This window comes from Haemorhous mexicanus, chromosome 12 (genome assembly GCF_027477595.1).
Source record: "Haemorhous mexicanus isolate bHaeMex1 chromosome 12, bHaeMex1.pri, whole genome shotgun sequence".
NCBI classification, from domain to species: domain Eukaryota; kingdom Metazoa; phylum Chordata; class Aves; order Passeriformes; family Fringillidae; genus Haemorhous; species Haemorhous mexicanus.
The window spans coordinates 6,692,756-6,707,612 of record NC_082352.1 but is presented as its reverse complement, the minus strand read 5'-3'; the positions used below and the strand labels follow the sequence as shown (position 1 = coordinate 6,707,612).

At 48.8% G+C, this 14,857-nt stretch overlaps 1 protein-coding gene across 1 annotated transcript in view; it reads right to left on the bottom strand.

Moving 5' to 3' along the window:
* LOC132333008 (hydrocephalus-inducing protein-like) overlaps positions 1–14,520 on the bottom strand; it is a 69,601-nt gene extending 55,081 nt beyond the window's left edge. The window contains exons 1-6 of the mRNA XM_059857735.1: positions 14,362–14,520; positions 9,937–10,053; positions 8,074–8,208; positions 6,466–6,665; positions 3,263–3,381; positions 1,754–1,955 (exon numbers count right to left, since the gene is read on the bottom strand). Coding sequence (XP_059713718.1) covers positions 1,754–1,955; positions 3,263–3,381; positions 6,466–6,665; positions 8,074–8,208; positions 9,937–10,053; positions 14,362–14,520 — 932 coding nt within the window. The remainder of the gene's footprint in view (positions 1–1,753; positions 1,956–3,262; positions 3,382–6,465; positions 6,666–8,073; positions 8,209–9,936; positions 10,054–14,361) is intronic.
* Positions 14,521–14,857: the final 337 nt, after the last annotated feature.

Sequence of the window (14,857 nt, the reverse complement as noted above, 5' to 3'; positions counted from 1 at the left end):
GTCAGAGACTGTGTAAGTAAATAGAGAACAGAGGAAAATCAAGAAGCCCAGGGCACTAAATGATCTTCTCACCAGCCATTCAAGCAAGCAAGGCTCCATCTCCTGGTCCTTTGCAGGTGATGCCAAATGGCTCTGGGGAGTGTGAGCGACCTGGCTCACAGCAAACAGGGGCTTGCCATGGCAATTTGGGCATGGCAGTTTGCACAGTTTTTTCAGTTTTTGCGTGGCACTTGGAACAATCAGGCTGAGAAAAAGGGGTGCAGCCAGCCACCCTCCTTGTGTCTTTTGGCTGGTTGTCAGGTGCTTGCCTTTTTGTTTTTCCTTTCTTCTTTCTGCCTTTTTTTTTCCCCAGCAGTGTTTTAAAAATGATGAAAAGCCATTGCTGCTGCTGCTGCCAGCAAGAGTGTACTAACTCAAGCAGAATACCCCAGGAAGGACGCAGATGTCCAGGCCCCTGGCTGCAGGGAGGGGGGTCTCAGCCTGGTGTTAATATGAAGGGTTAGTGCAAAAGACACCTGCGTGTGGTGTGAGCCGCTGAATGGTCTGCTCTGTCCAGTGGCAGAGCTTAAGGAAGAAATAGAAAAGCTGAGGAGAATTAGGGAGAGAGAAACAGAAATAAACTGGTGGAGTTATACCCTTCTAAACCTGAGAGAAGCTCAGCAGGAACCAGAGGGTTCCTGCTCTTCCTGCGATGAGGCAAAAGGAGGAGACCTAAGAGACAGTGGGGAACAGAAATGGATCTCTACTGGGAAGGTAATAAAATTTGTTCCTGACCCCCACCACCTACCTAAGTGTCCTGACAGAATAGGTATGAGGCCCTGGATCCAGAGGGTCTGGCAGATGATACTAAAGAAAAAATTCTGTCTGGAGAGTCTCCCAATTGCACTTCATCTGTTAGACAGATCACTGCCTCAAGTATTAAGAAGAAAAGAAGGGTAGTGGTAGAAGGTGACTCCCTTCTAAGGGGAACTGAGGGTCCTGGATGTCTACTGGATCCATTCCACAGGGCAGTCTGCTGCCTCCCTGGGGTCCAGGTACTGGATATCACCAGAAGATTCCCTAATAACTAAGTGAACTTCATCTGTTCACTGCTGTCTGGGGTACAGTGACTGTGAAATACTAGAGTTCTCAATATTTGGTGAAACAAGGATGGGCATCAACAAAACTTCCACTCTGGACTTCTGGAGGGCAGACTTTGGCCTGTTCAAGAGACTGATTTGGAGAGTACCTTGGCAAACAGACCTTAAAACAAACGGGTCGAGGAGGAATGGATATAATTCAAGAAAGAAGACTTGAAGGCACAGGAACAGACTGTCCCTGTGTGCTGAAAGACACACTGATGAGGGAAGCTGACAGTGAACACAACCTGGATGGGCAAGGAGGTTTTGAAGGAACTAAGGAAAAAAAAGAGGGTGTATCACCTTTGGAAAGAGGGGCTGGCAACTCAGGAAATGTTTAGGGATGTTGCCAGGTCATGTAGGAAGAAGATTAAAGAGAAAAGAGCCTAATTAGAACCTGAGGAAATCCAGTCATTGCCATCAACCTTTCCTTCCCAAAATGCCATCCTTGGTTAGAGTATAAATGGAACTGGAATGCTGAGTGCTGAGCTCCTGAAGCCCAGGGACACTCACCCTAGTGCCAGGGAAGGTTTACTTGGCCTAAACCATTCAAAAGCACCAACACCCCCCTGAGGCCACACGTTAGTTTCAGTCTTGGGCCATGTATCTGACTGAAATGCATTTTTCAAACCAACCTCCTCTTCTCTATATTGTCATCTTCCTCAGTAGGAAAAGCCTTCCACTGGAAGTGGGCTGTGATGTTACTCCTGTTTTCGATGAACATGGTTTTCTGGTTTGACATGGTGATGAAAGTCTTATACTCCATGGAATTTGTGCTCAGCCCAACATTGAGATCTACAGCTTCTCCATGGAGCTTTGTGTGGACACTTTCTTCACCTGGAACAAAGCAAAGGGGAGTCTTTGCTCAGCTCACTGCCTGATGGAAGCACAAGGAACAGAACAAACCACAGGTCACAGAAGAAAGTGTCACAGCTTTTAGCTGAATGAGCAGTACTGTGGATCAGTCCATTTATCACATCCTGGCAGCTCTGTGTGTAGAGTGGTGAGGATGTCCTGGGCAGCTCCTTAAACACCTTATTTCTGAGTGTGTTTGTAGAGATTTGGCCCCAAGGTGACAGTATGGACAGTGAGATTGGTCAGTGTGCTCCAGTGACCCTCTCAGATCACCGAGGTTTCTGCATCAAAGTCCTTCAGGTGATGCTGAGGAGCCCTGTTCAGTCCCGGCTTGCCCAGGGTCTCCCCTGGACATCCCATGAGACTCTTGTCTCTCCTGATCCCTTGGATCCCTTGTTGCTGACCAGAAAATATGCCTGGGGGCATGTGGGCAGCAAAAGGAGACTCAGAGGAACAAGTGAAGTGACAGCCCATAGCAGGAGGGGACACATGTGAGGAAACACAACCAGCCTGGCTCTGCAATGTGACAAACCACTACAAAATGAACACCATGAAAATCATCATCATCATCATCATCTCCCTGGCCAAAGCCACAGCCACATCAGTCTTGAAATATTTTATATTGTTCTGATCTCAAAAACCAAGCTGGAACATTGCACACTAAATAAAAAAGGGACAAAGGAAAGATTAGTAAGTACAGAGCAGTTTCTACATTAAGACTGAATGGGATTCCTCAGTCTAGAAATGAAATGAGAGATAGATGTGAGAGGTTTGTAGCAGCATGAACAGCCTGGGAAATGGGGACAGGGAAAAATTTGTTTTGATATGTCACAAAAAAGGGAACTTGAGGCCTTGAAAATGTTATTAGACAGAAACTACATCTATGTGTAAGGGCAACATAGAAAAAGGGTCTGTGACAAGCCAGTGGAGAAGCAGCATATGGGACAGAGGTGTGGAAGAAATCCATTGCATTGGAGAGAGTCTGATGGAGACCTCACATCCAGCACTGCCCAGGAATGAAATAAAACTTCACCCAGCCATAGCCACATGGTAGTGGAGAATCAGGGATCCTCCTTCCTCCACTCAGCAACTCCCAGCAAAACAGGAGTCAAGAATCTTTGCCTGTTAGGGGGATCCACTTTCTCAAGCCCCTCAACACCAAGGAGTTCTCAGTTTGCTTTGGGGTAAAGCTGAACAGGGGAGGTACCTCTGGAGGGAATGGAGAGGGAGGGACAACAGGGAGCCATGGTGGAGAACTGTCCTGTGCCCGTGCAGGGCCCAGCACTCACCTGTGCTGCAGCACAGGGACCCGCAATGGTCACCGGTGGTCAGCGCGTGAAATCCCACTGTCACCTCCACAGCGTCACCAGCGCCCAGAGTTCCTGTGGCTGGCACCACAGAGAAAGGACTGCAACACAAAGAGAGGGATCAGGGCTGGGGGGACACCTGGCCATGAGATTCCTTCTGCACTGCAGCTCACTTCAGCTCCTTTGGGCAAGCAGGCAGCAAACCAAGCACAGGCAGCAGAAGACAGCCAGAACAGACAGCATCAGAAACAGCCACTGAGCCACTGCTGAGGAGATCCAGCCCTCACAAGATCCTGTGCGTAAAATGACCTCAGCTCCCCCATACTCTGCATCCAGCCCTCTGCAATGAGACTCAAGGGTCCAACTGCCAGCAATCCCATCAGAGAACAGTTTGTGAAGAGCCCAGAGAGGGTTCAGAGCTATCTGCATGCACAACTTGACACTGACTGCCTAAGGAATTTCTCTTTTCCTCCTGCCTATAAAACCTCATCTCAAGAGATGCAGTACCTGTCCTGGGATATTACAGCCTAGGAATCAGACAGGGAGAAGGAACTTTTCCTTGAAGACCAAGGAATAGTCACTGTTGAATTTGCAGTGTGGTTCTTTGGTTTATTTTACCTTGAAAACATCCTGATTTAGCCTAAAAAGGGCACATTTTATCAGCATTTCAATGAAAGCTGCTCTAAGAAAAAAAGCAGCCGAAACTCTGAAAGAGTGCAAATGCAGATTAGAGCAATACAGTGACATGGAAACCCAAAAGGAGGATGCCATTTACAATCTGAAGGATCCAATCCCAGCTAAATGAAGCACCATGAGCAGGAGCACACCAAGGAAGCAGAGCAGGAGGTTTCTGTGTATTTACCAGCAATGCAGCCTGGGACTCTGGGTTGTCATGCAGGCTGGTAACTGTTTGCTTGGCCCAGCAGGGAAACTCTGTGCAATGCATTGGAAATAATTATGCAAATGTGTTGGTGCACTTTGGATTTACCAGGAGCAATCAGGATCGGTCACCAGGTAAAGAGCTCTTGCCTGACAAACACAACACTCTGTGCTTTGAGGCTCAGGGACAGCTCAGGGGAAATGTGCTTCTGCCCAGCAACTGCTGGGCTTTGTGCTCTTCTACAGCTCCACTGAGGAAACACAAGTTCCTGGCCTTGGTGCTTTGCTGCTGGTCAATCTGTCACTTCAAAGTGTCTTCTGGGGACTTTGGTGATGAATGCATCACACAAAAATGAAAGAGAACATCTGACAAGCTGAGCTTTATTCATGTCACTTGCTTCAGGTTCTGCTCATTAAGGACCTCGTGCTGCAATGATGGGCTGACCTGTTCCCACTGCCACTGGTGAGAACATCTGGCTGATGGAGAAGCCTTGAGCCAGCAATGTTTATGTGCTGGACATGAGACTTTGGAGGGAGGGGAGGAAAGACAAGGCCCCAGCAGCCCCAGAGCCAGAGCAGTGCACGGGCTCCTGCATCTGGCCCAGGGCTGATGCCAGCCCTGCTGCAGCTCTCTGCTGGGGTTCGGGGGATCAGTGCCTGCTGGGGGCAAGGCACAGGATTTTTTTCTTATTATTTTGCCAGAAATTTCACCAGAATGGAGAAGCTGCCAGTTAAGGGAATCCCTGGCCAGGCTTCAGCACTACCTTCCATTCCATTCCATTCCATTCCATTCCATTCCATTCCATTCCATTCCATTCCATTCCATTCCATTCCATTCCATTCCATTCCATTCCATTCCCACTGCTGCCCCATGTTACATGCTCCTGCCCTCAGATGGCAGGATGGGAATAACACTCCTGGGGGTGACTTCAGAGGTTGCCTGAGAAAGAAGGTATCTTCTGCTTTTCAAATTATCAGGAGAAGAGGATCCAGCCAAATCTAGGACTCAGTTGCCAGGACTGAAAAACTGAGTGTAAATCAGCCCCAGTGTCTCCTACATCCCACCCCGGGCTGTACCCACCAGACTCCTCTGTTCCTGCTGTAGCACTCATCTCTCAACTCCTCTGCATTTCAGCCAACAGCACTAAGCTGTTCTCTGAGCCCACAGATAGAAGAACTGTGAAGGAGACATCCCTGACAGTGTAATAACCAAATGAAAACCACTGCCAAGAAATGGGGCTGGCAGGCTAAATTTTGGCCTTTTATCTGTTAATTGTCAGCTGCTCCTTTAGACAGTTCTCATCCTGTTAGATCTGCCCTTTCAATGAATCACTACTGCACCTGACAGGCAGAAAAGATAAGGTATGGAGAGGGTTTTAATAGGTTGTTTTCTTCTGCTTTTTAACTAGGTCCATTTGTTTGTTTGTTTTCCTGTATGGCATCTAAAGACAGGTCCAGATCTCCCAGTGGCACCTTGCAATCCCCAGACACTGCTCTTGCTTTGAGCAGTGTGTCTGCTCAGATGATTTCCAGCAGAAGTTATTCTATACTTCTATCTTCTAAATCAGCCCAACTGCTTTTCACATATTCCTTAAATGTCTCCTATTTCTTATATACCTGTGCATATACCTATGGGCATGTGGTATATTGAGAAGCATTAGAGGAGCTCAACCTTTATGACAGTTCCCAATGAAGAACTCATGATCTTTTGGCAAACATTTAACACAAACCAAAAAGAGAAACAGCAACTTCAGAGTATTCAAAAAGAAATCTCAATGAAAGGGGGCACAACCTTATTCAGAGATTTAAATCATCTGTTTGAAATTTTAAACTGGCTCTCAAAGGTTCATCATGGAACAGAAGAGGTGACTGATGCCCTCAGCTGACAAAGGAAATCAGATCAGCTTTAGTAACAGGAACTGCACCGGCTGCCCACAGCACAGCTCATGTTGGGCATGTGATGCAGGGACCACTGGAAAGCCACATGCCTGGGGCCTCCCAGAGAATGGGTCTATTTGGCTGGCAGTGCTGAGTAAGCATTTCAGAAGCTGCTTGTGCTCAGGAGGGTGCAAGCCAGCCACCAACATGTTCCAGCAGCCTCCAGGAAATCTGGGACAGAGAAAGCTCAAAGGCTGCAGCCTGCTAAGAACACTGAAAGCAAGAGCAGATGCCATCCATCCTGCTCACTTCCAGCCAGGGCTGCAGGGCAGCAGCTCTGATGCTCTGGTTCCTTTTGTTGCTCTTTCCCAACTCTGCTATCACCCAAAGGTGATATCCTTTGCACAAGAACAGATGAGCTGCCTCACCTCTCGGTGCTCAGCTGGTAATGAGCTTCCCGGTGACCGACATTGCAAACCAGCAGAGTCTTCTGGACGCTGTACTTGACCGGACACACCGAGAAGTCCAGCTTGTCAGGGAGGACCAGGACAGGTCGGGCACAAATGGCCCGAATTGGTACAACTACCTTGTCCTTTGCAGTGGTACAGACCAGCTCATGGGAATAATCCTGCAGGAAAAGAAACTGGCTCAGCACAGGACATTTAGTGCCATCCCCATGGCAGAAGAAAAATTATTTCTATAACCCTTCAAGGCATCAATTTACTTATTCCACCCTAAAATGAACACTAAGTTCTACTAATATGACACATTTTAAAGGCACCAGTGCACTTTGCAAAACCCATCTCTGTGGCATTTCGCTCTTGTGTCACTTGGGTCATACAAAGAACTGCCCTAGGCCACCATAATTTTTACTCTAAATTTTAATGATGTTAAATAATTTCTAAGTTCCTTCTAAGGAACATGGAGCTAAGGAACACAGGACATTCCTCTTTAGGTTTCTATATTCCCACTGTCTGAGAATAGGACAAAGTGTTAAACTGACTCTGAGCAGCAAAAGGAAGACGAGAAAACAGCCGCACCCAAAGAGATCCTGTACCTCTGGCCTGGTGCAGTTGGCTCAGAATTCCCCTCTAACTTTGCCTCTCCAACCAAGTCAGGAGAAGAACAGTGCTAAGAGGTAGCAGGATACTGTTGGAAAGGGCCTCTCTTTCCTTCCCTGCAAGGCTTCCTCCCTTCCATGCCATGTACTAAACCCTTCTGTATGAACAAGCCTCCAGATCCCAGCACTGAGATCAGACTTGCCAGGGCCTCAGCACTGCTGTTCAAACCTCCCCACAAAAGCACATTTGGCACGGGATGGGTGCCAGCTGACAGAGCAAGCACAGTGACAGGCATGAAGACAGAGCCACAGCAGTGTCACTGCCACAGGCTCTGGGCTCACAGCTCTGCCTGCAGGTTGTACCTGCCCTGCACGAGCTCTTTCAGGCAGGTGTCCAAGTGCCATGCAGCTCAGCAACCTCCTGCTGACCAAGGGCACCCAGAGCCCAGTGTGCCTGTGCCAGGCTGGGCTCATGGGCACAGCACATCCTCTGCCCTGGCCCTGCAGCTGTACCATGCTCACTTGTGCTCTGGGGCAGCACAGCTGCAAGGCTGGAGAGCAGAGAGGGTGAAAAAGCACCGTCTTTGCTCCAGTCCAGGGGGAGGCAGGGAAGCTGTTGCCAGTGAGGAAGGAGGAAAGCTCTCTGACCTCTTTGTTCCTCGAGTGTTTTCCATAATAATGACACCCCTTCCACTGTACCTAGAGATGGCCAAACATCTGTCAACACCTCTCTGTCATTTTTATCCTGTTCCCTGTGAATCTTCCCTTGGGTATGCTCAGGTATGTGCAGGGAGGGGAAGCAGAGCCTGTCAGGCCTGGCTGCAGTGCCTGACAGCACGTGCCAAGGTGTGACTGGCTGCAGGCTGCCTGCCCACGGCCTGGAGCCAAACTGGCAGCATGGAATGGGCTGTACCCAGAGTGCAGGGAAAACAATGGCTTTAGAGATCATTCTGTGCTTTGGCTCCTCCAGTCTCACCTTGTTCTCGTCGGGGCTGAAGCGGATGCGCACATGGGAAGAGGCTCCTGCTGGCACGATGTGGTACACATCACTGGGGCACGCCAGCTCAAAATAAGGGGAGCTCTCCATGGAGATCTTCACCATACGAGTAATCTGCAGCAAAGACATGAAATGAGGATTTTTGTGGAAACAGGACGAGAGGAGACCTGTCCATGCCCTGGTGACATCCCTCCTTGAACCTTTTCCAAAGCACTTTCAGCTGTGCAGGTACAGGCACATCATTCACAAGGGTGAGCTTGAATCCCTTCTGTCTGGCTCCAGCATTTTGGCCAGGGGCAGTTGGGCAGTGCCTGGTGGGAAGGAAGGGCTGAGCAGGTCAGCACCAGCAGGATGGAGACAGAGCACCTGAACCAAGTCATCTGTATACTCAACAAGGCCAAAATTCCTGCTGGCTTTTGCCTGCACACAGCCATGCAGTGGTGTTCCAGAGGGGAAATGTGCTATCTGAAAGCAAAACATCAAATTGTCCTGGGGGAAGGAAAAAATTCCCTTCTAGCAGATCAGGTTTGGGTAGGGACATTCTGGGTTCAGAGTCATACAGGCAGACCAGCAAGAGAGGAGACCAAACACTGTGGCCTTACTGGAAATAAAAGCAAACCTGAAAAGCAAAAAAAGCACAGCAAGACAATCCTAAATCCCTAAAACAAGGAGATGGCAAAGAGAATTTAAATGGGCAGTAAAGCAGCAAGGAAGAATCATAAAACCATGAGAGCAATCAGTTTGGCAAAAGTGACAGAAACACAGACTGTGCCTATTGACTATGGGCTTCAAAGGCATTTTCTGCCTGGAGAAACATGACCAGCACTGACTCACAGTGTGGCTCCAGGATGAAAAGCCAATCTTGGCTCTCCAGGGGTTCTTGCTGCCTGTGCAGGCAAGCTGGGCTGCTGCGCATTCCTGCCTGCAGCCAGCAAGCCAGGTTCTACCCTCTGGCACTCAGATATCATCAACCACTGAGCACCAAAATGCTCTCCAACAGTCTAAACCAGATGATTTTGACTCCTTCCTGTCTCTTCCCACCAGCCTACTCTTGGCACAAGGCTCATTTGAGAAAATGTTTCCCTGACTAAAATTCCAGTGGTCTCCGTTTTCCTCTTTACACTGGAACACAACTGCTGACATTTTTCAACTTTTTCTTCTCAACTCTCTTTGGAAACTGCAAAACAATCACAAGTGAAAGTGAAAACCTCCAGGAGCATTGGATGTGCTGTGGTTCTCCAAAGGGAAAGCAGAGCACCGTGTTGCTTTTGGAAAAGCTGAGCAGAGCTGGATGAAGCTGAGCAGGAGCCTGAAGTGGCACCTAAAGGCCTCTCACTGCTTCTGCTCCATCAGCCTGATTGCAGGGCTCTTTCAGAACACGTTTCCTGCAGTGCCAATGCTGTTAATGAGAAGTGATTCCAGCATAAAGTGCAGAAGACTCAGCCCCTGAGCTGTGACTGTGAGCTGCACAAAGGGAGCCAAACTGGCTGAGAGAGGCAGAGATTCCTACCAGGAGCCAAGATTAACCAAGGAGACACAGGATGTGCTATAGTCTCAAGGCAAAGCATGAGAGCAGGTAAGAACAGTACAGGCCTCAACATTCCTGTCAATCCAGAGCTTTCAAGAGAAGGAAACTCCTTTGGGATACACACCATCAATGCATGGCTAAAATCACGGGACAATTCCCAGCACAGGAAGATTTCCACCATCTTGCAGAACAAGGTGCTGAGACATTTTCTTCTGGATGTGCTGCAGCAGATAACTTGCTTTGCTGTACACTATGGGAATTACACCACCCTCCTCTTCCAGTACAGTGTTAAAGCTCCAAGTGCCAGCACTTACCCTGTCCTTATTCATGATCGTCAGCACCATTTCAGAGACCTCAGGAGCGATGAAGTTCTGAAATACTATCTCTGTTGGGGAAACCCCAAACAACTCCCTTTTTGGGGGAGCTCGCTTCTGGAGAGGTGAGAGAGAGCAGGGAGAGGTTCAGCTGCTGGGAGGAAGGTTCATGAAGGAGAATCTTACACTGATCCCCAGTGAAGCACAGATTCTGGGTGAGCACATCTGCCCAGGACACACTGGACAAACAGTGGCTCACCTACCTCTGCTCTGAGCTTATCAAGAACTGCTGGGCCACACACAGCAGGCTCAAGCCAAACTGTTCTTTTGGCATGTATTTTTCCAGCTTTCCTTCTTCAGAAAGCCAGGCAGCACTTCCCTTAAGCACAGCCCTGTACCCACTGGGATGCTGACTGAGCACTGATGGAGTAAGTAAAACCCACTAATATACATCAGACTCTATGGGAAACAGTTTTGGGATGTCCTTTACTCTGAGACAGGGAAATTGTGCCCACTCAACTGCAAATATCTCTTTTGATCTAGAAGTTCAGTAAGAAGAGAACAGTACCAGGGAGGAGAGAGATGAGCTGATATTTGGCTGAAGTCAAAAGGTTTTTAAGTGAAAGAATGGAATTTGTTGGTTCTGTGTGTTGTTTGTGGTTTGGATTTGTTCAGGTTAGTTTGTTGGGTGTTGCTGTGAGCTGGGAGAGGGAAGGGGTTGAAGACCTGACCAAAAGGAAGGAGGATGAGAGGGAAGGGGAGGCAAGTCCCCTGTACATCTGGCAGCCTGCAAAATCTAACAGCCCGTCAGGGTCCAACACCTTGTTCCCACCCAAAGCATTAATGCAATTTGTTTTGCTAAATCTGAAGTAATTCCTGCAGGTCCTCGGCCTTCAAAGGCCAACGCTGCCACTGTGCAGGGAATCCTGTGACCCCAAGCATTTGATGGTGACCACACCAAAGCAAGAGGTGGCTCCTTCAGCAGGAGAATGGCAAATGGCAGTTTTGTGCCTTTGTGTCCCTAGCCTTCCCCCCCATGGTTTTAGCAATGGCAGCTACACTCCAGCACAGCCCAGCAGCTCCAGCAGAGGTTATTTGTGTTTGCTTAATGCACACCAGGACTCCCAGTCCACCACTCCCAGCAGTTTGCAATGACAAGAGGACCTGGACACTGAGGTATTTTGCTGGAGGCAAGCCTGTCACAAGCACACACCCTCTTCAAACTTCACATCAAACAGAAAGGAAAAGAGCGGGATAAGGCTACCTTTGAGCCAAGAGAGGTCATTTCCACTAATGCGGTAAGAGTGAGCGGATAAGGCCAGGTAATGCCGGCCTGCTTCCTCATCTCGATATACTGATCCCTCTCATACTTAGCGGCAGGCACCTGAAAGGCAAAAAAAAAAAAACAATCCAAAACAAACCAGCAGGAACCTCAGAGATGTGCTTGTTCAGAAAAGCTTTTCTTGAACAAGAGGCACTGGTGAATAATTTGTGATCACAGCCACTTGGACAGTTCTGGAAGCCCTGGAAGTTATCTGCTATTTCACTATTTCACTTAGCACCAATAAATTAATAATACAGAGTGCAATACACATACTCCAACCACATGGCTGTGTCCCATCAGTCTCTCCGTGTTTTGATGGGACATGTTTGGGGATTTCTGCTCTCTGGGCATTTGTTTCCTCTTACATTTCATTGGATTGAGACAGTGACCTTTTCAGAGAGTGGGGAGGAGCTCTCAGAACTGCCCAAACTCCATCCCTGCACAACACTCAGAACTCACAGCGAGGAGATAGCACTGCTGGCCAAGTCCAAGACAAGCAAGAAAGAAAAGCTGCACCAAGAGTGAGGTGCACAGGAATGTCTCCAAGTTTTAGCTCTCTCTGTTAATTAGCATTTGTTTTTTCTGTCTGGGCTGACAGAGCCCTCCACAGAAGAAAACAGAGGCATCTCCTTGACAGAGCCTCAGCAGTGGGGCATCTTCAGCCAAGGGAGCTGCAGACAGCAAGGGACCTTTGTGGCCCTGGCTCCAGTGCTGCCTGCAGGGCTGCATCTGTGCCCACACAGGAGCTGAGAGAGAACAGCTGCTTTGGAAGCTCTTCCAGCTGGGACCAGCTGTGGCTCTCCAGGCTTTGGGCAGAGTTTGAGCTTTCCCCTCACATGCCCAGGTGCCCAAGGGCAGGTTGGTCAGAGCAGCACAGGTGAGTGCCCAGCCTGACAGAAGGAATTCCTGAGGCAAAGGGGAAGGAAAGAAGCCCATGCTGAGGGCTTCAGCTGTCCCTGACACATCCCACAGTGTTCCCTTCTGCACCAGGACAGCCCCCAGCAACAGCAGCACGGCACATAGAGCTGGGCAGGGGGTCTGCAGCTTCACAGTGCTGCTGGACAACAGGGGCAGGGAGAGCAGGGACACCAGGGCAGCTGCCAGCCTTAACACAGCCCCAGTGGCTACTCACATTATTAGGTTTCATTTTGTCCCTGAACAAAAGAGGTGGCTTCGGTATCCTTCTCGGGATTCCAAAATCCATTTTGAAGGGAGGATGTCACAGATGAGCGACAGTGCCTCAACAAAACTGGAAGGAACAACAGTGGAACTCTGAACATCCAGAACCCAATTCATGGCAGACTCAAGGGATATACTGGTGCTAAAGATCTTACATGATTTCAAAGTAGCTAAGTGCTTGTTTAGCATAAGTAGCTAGTATTGTTAGGTCTCTAGCTGGACTTTATTTGAACTATATGTCTACCTTGGGCAATTCAAAGATGGATCGTACTGAAACCTGGAGCTAAAATACTGAACATTAATATTACTTTAAACAGACAAAGCTCTGGCTTAAATATTATTTACAAACAGCTTGAGTGGACCTCCTCTTTTTTAGGCTAAACAATCCCTGCTCTCTCAGCTGCTCCTCACAAGACTTGTGAGAGACTGGAATGTTATGGCTAAAGGTTAAATATTCCTATAAAGGACTTTTTGCCCATGGTGACAAAACTGTATAAAGAAGCTGAGACCAGCCAAGCCCACCCTTCCCTGAAAATGCCTCCTGACTGGAACTTGGCACTGTGAGTTAAGCCACCTAAGGGAACTTGAGACAAGATAAAGGTGACACTATTGTCCTGTTAGCTCAGGTCTGGGGAGAAGTGAACAAGGCTATGGGAGAAAAATATATCCCCACTAAAGCCAAACGCAGCAGCTGTCCTGAAAATCAGCTCTGTCTGCCTTCAGGCTGGGGAAGTCACAGCCACAGACTCATCTGCTGAGGCCAGGTTTGCACACAAGCCTCCCAGCAACAGAGGGGGAAGGAGGAAATTTTGGGTGTGTGGCACAACCTCTGGTAAGAGACAGTGGACACCCATCCTCCCTGACACAAAGTGGCTCAGCTCTAAACCCCCCAGCCCCAGAAGGCCACATCCAGGGGACATTCCCCTGAGGGGCAGCTGAGGGGGTGTCAGAACCCATCAAAGACCTCCAAAGTGCCCCCAGAGCCATTCCTGAGGCCTTGCACCAGATGGCTGCATGGCATGCAAAGGAACACAACAGATCTGAAAATCCACAGCCCAATTCACAGCAGGCTCAAAGGATATACAGGTGCTAAAGATTTTATATTATTGGAAAGTAGCAAAAGACAGAGCCAAACTTGTCCCACCCCAGGGAGGTACTGGGCAGTCCCACCTTGCCCAAATCTGCATTAATCCATTGGAGTCTTACATTTTGTGAGACCTCACCACAGAGAAGATCAGAAGAGGATTGAATGGGATTTTTAGGATCCATGGAATGGTTATATTTTCTATTTTTCTATTTCTTTCTCCCTCACTCTTCTTCACATTTACTGTTCCATAAAATCCAAACTTTTGACTTTGGCATATGGTCTCATTTTGCACCTTAATTCAGGGGCATCTCCTTAATAATTTTAATAACCAGATCATAACAACCCACTGAACCTTGAACAGAACTCATTCACCTTTAAGCAGTTTAAGTAGTTGCTATAGGAAAAAATGTATAGACTAGTATATTCAGGAAATGTTGCATTTCTTCAGTGAGAAAAAAGCACCATCAGAAGACCATATCTTTGTTCATCCCCTCAGCTGTACATGCCACCGAACTGAAGACTGGCATTATCCCATCCTGTATTTCCCTTTGGCATTCTCTTTCAGAGCCAAAGTTGTACTTTCTCTTTTTGTCACAGATGTGACAAAACCAGAAAGTACAACTTGGGTCAGTCTTTACCTTCAAACGAAGTTCAGGACTCCCTGGCAGAAACCGATGTTCTGCCAGTTCAGGACTCCCTGGCAGAAACCAATGTTCTGCGAATTTAGGAGTCTTTTGTAAAGACCAACGTTTTGCGAGTTTAGGAGTCGCTCACAGAGACCAATTCTCCGCGAATTCAAAGAACTCGTAGAGACCAATCTCTGCGAACAATTCGCTTGGCGGATCGCCGTGCGAATGAGCCAGGGCCGGGCTCCGGGCGCTGAGGCCGCTGCGCCGTCACAGACGCTGAGGGCCCGGGCGCGGTTACCCGGCAACCGCGGCACCGAGTGCGGGGCCGGGCCGGGCCGGGGGCCGCCGCGATTTGCAAAGGACATCGGCACTCTTGCCACAGACTTGACTTTAGTGCTTTCTGAAGAGTCTTTCTGTATTTATGAAAGTTTAAAATGTGGTAATAAAGGCACCTATGGCAGGTCTATACACTGCTCTTTGAACAGCACTAGGATTCTGTCCTGGCTGGAGCCCCAGCAGGGGCTGAGGGAGCTGGGAAGGGGCTCAGCCTGGAGAAAAGGAGGCTCAGGGGGCCCTTGTGGCTCTGCACAACTCCCTGCCAGGAGGGGACAGCCGGGGGGTCGGGCTGTGCTCCCAGGAACAGGGACAGGAGCAGAGGGAACGGCCTCAGGCTGGGCCAGGGCAGGCTCAGGGGGGGCACCA